Here is a 10,761-nt window from a genome sequence, read left to right on the forward strand (position 1 = left end):
GAATTGGTCTCACCTTTAGTTTTTGCTGATCCACTTCTGCTGACGTTATTTTTACGACTGACTAAAATATCGGCATCGACAGTCTTGGATCGACCAATCGGAGGTAGTCCCAGAAACGCTGTCTCTGCCATGTTTGGAAACATGGCGTCCTTGTTATAAAGCAAGTCTTCATATCTCTTTGAACACTAAAAAGCAATAAAAGTACTAGCGGTTAATGTAGTTTGATTAAAGCATTGCTTATTGTGTATATAAATATAACGAAATATCCTGAGGAATATGTTGGAATGTCAAATAATTTAAAAAATATGAAATTTTGGCACTTCTGTAGTAGAGGACCATGGGGCGAGTTATCGCCCTTTGTTCTTTGAATAAGAAGCGACCTCTATTTGTTTTTGTCTTTTTTCACAATAGGATTGTATAAAAATATATCAGAATGTAATTTTAGTTTGACAATGTAGCAAAATATAATTTTAAACTATAAAACTTTATCGACATTTACTTAAAAATTTTTTAAAAATATATAATAACAAAATAAATAACACTAAAAGTGAAACATTTATTGTATGAAAAATGTAATTTTAATGTTTTAATATTATTTTTTAAATGAGTGATTTATAAGTGAAAATAAAATAAAGGCACTTCTGTATGAGAGGACCATGGGACGAGTTATCGCCCTCTGTTCTTGTAATAAGAAGCAACCTCTATTGGTTGTTCTGTGAACCTCAAATATAAACAAATGTCTCCAAGAACACAAAAAAGATATAATAACGCAACAAGTGACACAAAAACATGGAAAATTACAACATTTATTCTATAAAAAAGTATTAAAATGTAATTTTAATGTTTTAATATTATTTCTTTCCAATGAGTTATTTATAACTGAAAATAAAATAAATATGTCCAAAATATGAAACAGATTTTTAAAATTATTTGCGTTCTTTTTTTTCCCCCAACAGAATTCTATAAAAATATATCAGAATGTAATTTTAGTTTGTCAATGTAGCAAAACATAATTTTAAAAAACATGAAACATTTATAGTTTGATTAAAACATTGCTTATTGTGTATATAAAAGTAATTAATAGAAGACAACACAATGAAAAGGTGCAACACAAACTGAAGCAAATAAATATAAGAGTGGAATTCAAAATATAAAGCCCCCCCACCCTATATTTTTTAACTCAAAAAGTTGAAGAGCTACGAAGACATATAGTATCATTAAAACAAGCGACCTTTTGTGCCCAAGAATTTTTCATTTTTGTCCCCTGACTCTGCAAACCCTTGTACCGCCTCGATGAAAATACTCCCGACAAACCCCACAAGCAGCAAAGTCCCACCCCTACACAGTTGAGATCCCCAGATGTAAGAAAGCCTTTTACTCTAATAGCTTCTTCCCCAGAACGGCAGGACTTTGGAATTCTCTGCCGGTTTCCTACTTTCCCAACTGTACTGACATGCAGAAGTTCAAGTGTAAAGTGAACAAACACCTTGCTGCTATAGCATAGTACCCCTGCAACTTAGGTCCCTGATAGTAGCCCCTTGTTTGGGGTGAAAATGTAATAAAAAAAAAATCAAATAAAAAAAAATTTTAAAAAGACACCTCAAAAGCATGTGGATCTGATCTCATCCCGGCTGTACTATTAAAAAAATGCTCTGCTGAGGTTGCCCCAGTTCTCTCCAAACTCTTCAACAAATGCCTCAACGAACCATGCTTCCCTGACTGCCGAAAAACTGCTTCTGTGATACCAGTTTACAAGAATTCTGATGAAAGAATTGACCCATTAAATCATCATCCCATCCTTCCATCTTTTTGCCAAAATATTTGAGTCCATAATTAATCAAGCTATCGTCCATCACCTTACAGTTGCTAAACTTCAGTCCGACCATCAATATGGATTTAGGCAAGCCCATTCTACTACAGATATCCTAACTGTAATCTCTGAACATATATATTATGCATTGGATAAGACAGGGAAGAAGAGGGCAGTAATCCTAGATATATCTAAGGTTTTTGCCAGGGTATGGCACAATGGTCTTCTCATGAAAATAAAATCTTATGGTATTACTGGACTAATGCTTAGCATAATTAAATCCTTCTTAAATAAGGTTGTCCTCAATGGATGGTCACATTCAATGCTACCAGGATTAAACTTGTTTCCTTCAATAACTACAAGAAACCTTTTCTACCACTAATAGCAATGGCTAAGAATACACTGCCTGAAAGTACTTCCTTTAAACTCCTCGGTCCAACGTTTACAGGAAACATGAACTGGAATATATACATTGAGAGCATTGCCAATTCAGGTTGTCCTTGGTGGTCTTTCATCTAAACAATATGATATAAATGTGGGTGTACCTCAGGGGTTGATGCTTGGACCTTTATTATTCTTGATATTCATAAATGACCTCCAGATAAAATAGTCTCTGAGATGGATATATTTGCTCATGACACCATGCTCTATAACAGGTACGAGGAGAAATCGAATGAACACATATCGAAGGCAATGGCGGAAACCCTAGAGGAAGACCTCCAGTCTGTAGTGGAATGGGGTCAAAAATGGATGGTCACATTCAATGCTGCCAAGACTAAGCTTGTTTCTTTTAACAATTACGAGAAACCTTCTCAGCCATCAATAGCTAATAATACATTATCTGAAAACATGAGTTGGAACAGATACATTGAGAGCATTGCCAAGGCTGCTACGAAGAAGGTGGGCTCTCTCTACCATGCTAGAAAACTACTTACACCTGAAAGTATCCTGTACCTCTATAAGGCCACCATTCGCCCATGTATGGATTACTATTGTCACATTTGCTACTAGTCTCTTACTCCTAGATAAGGTTCAAAAGAGAGCCGCCAACATGATAGGTCCTGGACTGTCATCTAGGCTTCAGCCTCTGTCCCATCGACGAAATATTGCATCCCTCTGCCTGTTCTACAAGTACTTTAATGGTGAATCAATAGCTATGGCTAATACATTATCTGAAAACATGAGTTGGAACAGATACATTGAGAGCATTGCCAAGGCTGCTGTGAAGAAGGTGGCCTCTCTCTACCTTGCTAGAAAGTTACTTACGTATCTAAAGAAATGGCAAAAACACTAGAGGATGACCTCCAATCTGTAGTGGAATGAGGACATAAATGGATGGTCACATTCAATGCTGCCAAGACTAAACTGGTTTCCTTCAATAATTACAAGAAACCTTCTCTGCCACCAATAGCAATGGCCAGTGACTCCCTGTCCGAGAGTACATCTTTAAAACTGCTTGGCCTAACGTTTACAGGAAACATGAGCTGGAACAATTTTATTGAAAACATTGCCAGGGCCGCTGCAAAAAGGTAGGCTCTCTCTACCGTGCTAGAAAACTACTGACACCTGAAAGTATCTTGTACCTCTACAAGGCCACCATTGGCCCATGTATGGAGTATTGTTGTCACATTTGGGCTGGTGCATCTGCTACTAGTCTCTCACTCCTAGACAGGGTTCAAAAGAGAGTCATCAACCTGATACAAGTATTTTAATAGTGGATGCTCCGACGAACTACAAGCCCTTGTACCCCCTCGATGTAAATACCCCCCAACAAACCTGACAAGCAGCAAAATCCCACCCCTACACAGTAGAAATCCTGTAAGAAAGCCTTCTACTCTAATAGTTTCTTCCCTAGAACAGCTAGACTTTGGAATTTCCTTCCGGATTCCTGCTTCCCCGACTGTACTGACATGCAGAAGTTCAAATGTAATGTGAACAAACATCTTGCTGCTCAGCTCCTTATGGAGTATCCCTGCAACTTATGTCTTTCTATATTGTTTGAGGTGAAAATTGAATTAAAAAAAAAGCTTGAATTGGTAAACATACTAAACCTCAAAAATGTATTTTTAATCATACACGATAAAATATATACATGTAAATACACACACACACACACGCACACACAAATATAGAACGATAAAGGAAACCTGTCCCTAAATCAAAATGTAGATTCCATGAACAAAGCTTCTTTCTTAGAACTGCACGCCTGTGGAACTCTGTTCTGTCTGCCTGCTTCCCACCTAACTACAACCTGGATGTCTTCAAGTCCAACGTAAACAAATTCCTAATGAACCGCCCCCTTAAGTAAACACTTCAATAAATCTCCACACTAACGCTCTTTACTTGCAATAACCCTTATCCCTAAGTGGCTTCTGGGCCTTGATAAGTGGTGACCGCCGTGTAAAAATAAAAAAAGACAAAAAAAAACCCAACACTGCAAAAAAAAATCATGTCTCCTTCTCCAACATCAGGGGTCTATGTTCCAACTTTCCAGAGGTTGAAACCCGATTGCAGGAGACGAAACCGGACATATTGTTCCTAAGCAAAACTGACATAGGGCTGACCACTTCCCTAAATGAGTTCACAATTAAAGGATACTCTAACTTAACATCTAAATCTGACCCCCAAGATCGCCATGGGCATGGAATATGTGCCTACATTAAAGATGGCTTTCCGTGTGGTAAGGATATCTCCAGAGAAGACCCTAAATTACCTTATATGTGCTTCCGAATTGCACTTGCTTACACCACCGTATTTATATTTGCCCTCTATTATACCCCCTACAACAGCGGAGTTACTATCTGTAAGTGTATATCTGAGAAAATTGACCACACCCTTTCTGCTCATCCTTCGGCTAACATTCACATTTGTAGTGACTTCAATGTCCACAATATGGAATGGCTGACTCACTCAAACAAGACAGATGATGATGGGGGGGGGGGTTCTGTCATGATTTCTCCATTGCTTATGACCTCACCCAGATTGTTCACGAACCCACTTGTGTGTCCGATACTACCGGTCAGTATACAAGCCTCCTAGACATTTTTCTCACAACTTCCCCTGAACTATGTTCATGTTCTGTTCTGTCTACTCTGGGATCTTCCAACCACTCAGTTGTAACAGTTAAGATAAAAATTAAATGCAATAAGTCTTCAGACGTACCTCTCCACTGTACTGTATATTGATACTCTATGGCTGACTGGGATAGCTTTCGTACATTTATATCTGATCTATCTCTGCATTCCATGTTTAAAAAGCATGTGTCCTCTATAGTATCAGACCTGACAGAATAGTTAATTGTAGGTATAGACCGATTCATACTAACCAAAAAATTCCAACAAAAACCTAACAGCCAGCCATGTTTCTCCCCAGAATGTGCACAGAAATCACATTTTCCATAGCTACCAACGTAATAGATGCCAGCAACCACTGTAAAAGAGTGATAAAAAACTCAAGAGAGCTATATGCTCAGTGTGTTAAATCCAAAGTAGCTGAGCTTGGTTCCCACCAGTTTTGGCAAATAGCAATCAGGATCCTGAACAGAAGCGTGCATTCTATCCCAACCATCATCAATGGACCTGAGGTCATCTCGTCAGCATCAGACAAGGCCAAACTATTTGCCAAGAATTTTGCAGCTAATTCTACCCTATTCGACCAAGACCATCAACTCCCTGTATTTCTTCCTATAACAGACAACACGCTATGCAACATATAAATATCTGTGAGTGATGTTGTCAAGCTAATCAAGAACCTTGACCCCAATAAAGCAACTGGCCCTGACGGCATTCCAATTAGTGTTGAAAAAGGTTCGACCAGAATTGCCCCCTTACTTAAAAAACTGTTTAACCGTTGTCTTAAGGAGAATTGCTTCCTAACAACCTGGAAAACCTCATCAATATGCCCTGTATTTAAGAATTCAGGTGATAAATCATCTCCATCTCAGTACAAACCAATAAGTCTCCTGTGTGTCATGAGTAAGTTGCTAGAATCCATATTAAATAAAGAAGTAGTCAACCACCTCAGCAGAAATAACCTTCTTAGTGACATGCAATATGGTTTCCGTTCTGCTAGATCTATAGCAGATGTGCTAACAGTTATATCTCATGGGATTAGTGAATCTCTCGACAAAAGCTTCCTTTCTAGGGCAATTGCTCATGACATATCAAAGCCTTCGATAAGGTATGGCATAAAGGCCTACTTCATAAGATTTCCAGCAACGGTCTAACCGGAAATGTTTTCTCAATCATAAAATCATTTCTCTCTGATAGGCTCATAAGAGTAGTGGTTGATGGGCAGAAATCAGAGGCCCTCAGTATTAATGCTGGAGTCCCTCAGGGGTCCATCTTGGGCCCAACTCTCTTCCTGATCGATATCAATGCTATCCCAAAACATATACTTAAATCATTTGTTGACATCTATGCTGATGACACGGCCATCTATGGCAACACATCAAAGGCCGTAAATGACCAAGTTCTCTCTGATCTCTCTCTCCTCTGATCTTGAGCGCATAGTACAATGGGGGAAGAGATGGCTGGTTACCTTTAATGCATCTAAAACCAAGCTCCTATCTTTACATCATCAATGCTCTGATCCCCATCTGGCATCAATTGAAATGGATGGCTCTCGTCTTGGGGAGGCTCCATGTTTTGACAAGCTTCTGGAATTGACCTTTACTCCTGATCTGAAATGGAACATACATCAAATCTGTTTCCACGGTAGCTGGGAAAATGGTAGGATCCTTCTACCGCTCCAATAGATATCTCACTGCTGATGCAATTCTCTATCTATATAAAAGCCAAGTATGTCCAAGGATGGAGTACTGTTGCCACATCTGGGCAGGAGCTGCTAAAAACAGCCAATCCTGCCTTGACAGAGTACAAAATAGGCTTTGTGGTTTAGTGGGGGATGCCCTTTTCTCTTCCCTGCAACTTCTCTCCCACAGAAGAGATGTTGCGAGCCTGACTTTGTTTTATCGTGACTTCCATGGCAAGTGCTCGTCTGAGCTGCAATCTCTGATCCCCTCTCATCAATCTTTCACAAAAATCACCCGTCTAACTGAAACCACTGTCAATAATTTTCCCCACTCTTTATCTGTGCCTAAATAAAAGTGTAGATTCCATGAACAAAGCTTTTTTCTTAGAACTGCACGCCTGTGGAACTCTCTTCCATTTGCCTGCTTCCCACCTGACTACAACCTGGATGCCTTCAAGTCCAACATAAACAAGTTCCTGATAAACTGCCCCCTTAAGTAAGACAGTTTATAAGATCTCTATTACTAACGATTACTACGATATTATCCCATAGATTACTGTTCACGCAATAACCTTTATCCACGAGTGGCCTCCGAGCCTTGATATGTGGTGACTACCATGTAAAAAAAAAAAAAATCAATTCAAGCAACTTGATTATGTAGTAGAGATGACAGCTTAATTCACAAGCACTGATGGGAGCTCAACAAATATGTGGTTGATTGCGGTGATCAGGCTGGCTTTGGTGTTGTGGGAGGTCATGTTGGTGATGTTCTCGATGTATCACCAAATGAAGTAGTTCAGTGGGTTCAGGTCAGAGGAGGAGACGTGGTGGGGAATGGCGGTGAGACAAAGGTACAAAGTCGTACAAAATCCTTTTGAAGCCAAGCCTGGGTCTCTTTAGACTTGTGGGTCAGCACCAAGTCCTGCAGCTATACCTATGGTCTGCCAATGGCCACCTGATTGCACCAGGGAATCATTTCACTTTTCAGCACATCAATGTATACTTTGGTGTTGATTTTCAAGCCTACTTCGAAGATGCGAGGTGACATGATGTGGCCCTCACACCAAAACAATGACTATGGGTTGAGCTGTGCCCTCAAGTGTTGAATCATCCAGATTTGTATTTTGAGGGTGCTGGCAATGGTCCTGTTGTCATAAATTGGCTCAGTAGAGAGCATGAGTTGTACAGTGGCGCATCTTCGATCTCACTCGTTGAACATTGTGTCACTTTCAGACATGATAGAAGGCTCCTATTGCTCTTGGGATTTTTACATAACTGGTCAACTAGTGGATGGTATGCAAAAAAAAGAAAACCAGTTCTCATCAATCTTAAATCATTCTTGGCTTCAGAACGGGGGCTACGGCTTTGTACCCTTCCCTTACTGCCCCCTCCCGTTCCTCCTTCGACCTGAACCTGCTGGACTACTTTGTTTGCTCATACGTCAAGAACACCACCAACATGTACTCCTACAACACCAAAGCTAGCCTGATTGCTGCCATTTGCCGAGTATTCACCAGGCTTCTACCGGTGCTTGTGGAAAAGGCATGTTCCCAGTTCCGAACCCGTATCGAGTAGGTCATTGAGGCTGAAGGCGCCTACATTGAATAGATGTCAGCTTTATTACATGATCAAGTTACCTGAATTCATTTTTTTCAATAAAAGTTTTAAAATAAAGCTGTAGTGTGGTTTTCTTTAAGGCGACAATTTTATCATTCCACCCCGTATAGTGAGGTCTTCAGATTAAAAAACGATGTTTACTTTCAACAAGTTTCAAAACCGGAAGTTCCTTGAATTGATAAATATGCTACATCACAAAAATGTTTAGTATGAACCCAAGGACAGGTGTTCTTTTAATTATACAACAAAAAGAATAAGCAGAGATGGAGAGTCAGAGTCAGATGCTAATAATCAACACTTTTTTGTGGCAGTCAGAAAATTGACCCAGAGTTGGGACATGGATATTTTTTCGGCAAACTCCCTACCCCAGAAAACCAGATTCGTAGTTGAGGTTTTATAAATCAGATCCCAATGTCAGTAATTAGCAGTGGGCAAATTTTGCAGGACTCTAACTCCCCACCTCTGATAATAAGCATAATTTTCAAACCTGCAGCGGTGTTGTTCCGGGTATCATGGCTGACAAAGCTTCCCAGTTTTTGTACAAGGAGGAAGTGAAACCCTTTGAATTAATAAAAGTTTTCAAAATGAGATCCAGTGTGACCCCTGCTCTGGAAGAAGGGTCCAATTGGTTAGACATGGTGAAGTAATACAGCAGGTTCAGCACACAAAAAAAAAAAAATGGCATATAAAATCAAAGCCTTTTATTATTTTTTTTAATTATGTGTGCATAGTATGTATAGATATATACATTGCAATAAATAATGTGATCAGTTATCTCCCTTGAATAAGAAATCTCCAGTGAGAGACAACGTTATGATGAAGCTTCTCTTTGTCTTTTCAGGATGAGTAGGATTTACAGATGTATTCCTACCTTGGTCGATGGGGGAGTTAAGTAATTTGTTGAAATTGGTGGTCTCTAGCCTGCTTGTGACTCAAATCTGTCGAACACAATGAAGGAGATCTTTCAGTAAAGCTCTGGAGGCCTCCTTTAAATTTTGCCTCTCTTTTTAAAATGATGTCGCAAAAAAAATAAAGCATAAATTCTGCTAAGCTTATATTCTTATTACTCTAGATGCTTTTTATTCTTTAGAAAAAATATCATTTATTATTATTATTTTTATTTTATTTTATTATTATTTATTATTATTATTATTATTATTATTATTATGCTGAAAAATTCCTTAAAATTGGGCAATTCTCTGATTTTTCTTTTTTCTTTTTTTAGAGTGACTTCACATTTTGTTGCTTATCTTTTAGAGTAGTTTTACAGTTAATTTTTTAGAGTCCCCCCCCCCATATAGTTCTTTTCTTCTCTTGTGATACCATATTGTGTTTTTTTTATTTCTTCATCCTATATTGTTTATTTTTCTTTTAAAATGGTCTTATATTGTTTTGTTTTGCTTTTTCATTTAGAGTATACTAGCATGGGTGCCCGGCGTTGCCCGGTTATTTGGAAGTGTATGTTGAGCAAAAAGAAAAAAAGGGTCAATTTTTTTTAACTTTGACCTTTATTATGACCCCTTAACATTTATTGTTTTGGGCTCAATCAAGTTATTAAGTTAGATCCATGTCCGAGGAACTTATATCTAAAATTTCAAGTGTTTAAACCGAAAATTGTTGGAGGAGTTTGGTAGAGTTCTCAAAGGTTAAATCGTTGAACTTTGACCCCTCAACAGCGAAATTTCTGGCCGAAAACCGATCACGTCGATTTTTCCAAATCTCAGTACCCTGTATATCAAATTTCGAGTCTGTAGCCTTAAAATTAAAAGAGTTATTGCATAGGGAAATGTACACACACAGATAGACACTTTCACTTTTATAGATATATAGATACACTAATAGATTAAAAAAATACGTATACGTATACATAAATAAATATGGAAACAATTTTGTGTTTACTATAAACTTTTTACGCAAATATTATGCAAGTATAAATCATGTAGAATATCTGCATGAATATAATTATACGTAATAGTTAACTTTAGATGATCATCCCATAAGAAAACCGAAAAAACTAATAGGGAATTAATCAAAATGAATGTTTAAAAGAATATGCAAATTAGCTAGATCTTTTACTAGTGAATGCAATTCCACAACCCATATATAAGAAAATTGTATTTTCTTTTTAAATAAATAGAAAAGAGGGGGTTTAATATGAATATCAATACACACAAAAGAAACCCGAATTTATAGGTGCATAGATTGTTTTTTCTTCTTTATATATATTGCTATTTTTCTTTTAGAGTATTTTTCATTTTTTTTTTTTTTTCCTTTAGAGTGTTTTCCATATTATTTTGCCTTTAGAGTGTTCCTGCATTGTTATTTTTAGTGTTTTCCATATTGTTATTTTTCTTTTAGAGTGGTTTTCATATTATTTTATTTTTAGAGTGTTCCCATATTACCATTTTTCTTTTAAAAGTGATTTTACATTGTTTTTTTTTTCTTTTAGAATGTTCTCATACTGTTATTTTTCTTTTAGAGTGCATCTGTATTATTATTTTTTCTTTTTAAAGTAGTAACATGGTGTCCTGTAACATAGTGTTTTTTCTTCTTTTTAGAGTGATTCCATATTGTAATTTTTC

At 37.5% G+C, this 10,761-nt stretch overlaps 1 protein-coding gene across 4 annotated transcripts in view; it reads right to left on the reverse strand.

The window, feature by feature from the left end:
• LOC145269118 (SANT and BTB domain regulator of class switch recombination-like) overlaps positions 1-10,761 on the reverse strand; it is a 126,046-nt gene that overhangs the window by 94,092 nt on the left and 21,193 nt on the right. For 2 of the 4 annotated variants that reach the window (XM_080124714.1, XM_080124713.1), the window contains exon 2: positions 14-185. In XM_080124714.1, the coding sequence (XP_079980840.1) occupies positions 14-143 (130 nt within the window). In that variant the 5' untranslated portion in view covers positions 144-185. Of the gene's footprint in view, positions 1-13; positions 186-8,666; positions 9,146-10,761 lie in introns of those variants that run through there. The other 2 variants (XM_080124712.1, XM_080124711.1) reach the window with 2 other exon arrangements.

The sequence above is a fragment of the Euprymna scolopes genome, chromosome 45, assembly GCF_053919585.1.
Source record: "Euprymna scolopes isolate OS-2025 chromosome 45, ASM5391958v1, whole genome shotgun sequence".
In the NCBI taxonomy this organism is placed as follows: Eukaryota; Metazoa; Mollusca; class Cephalopoda; order Sepiida; family Sepiolidae; genus Euprymna; species Euprymna scolopes.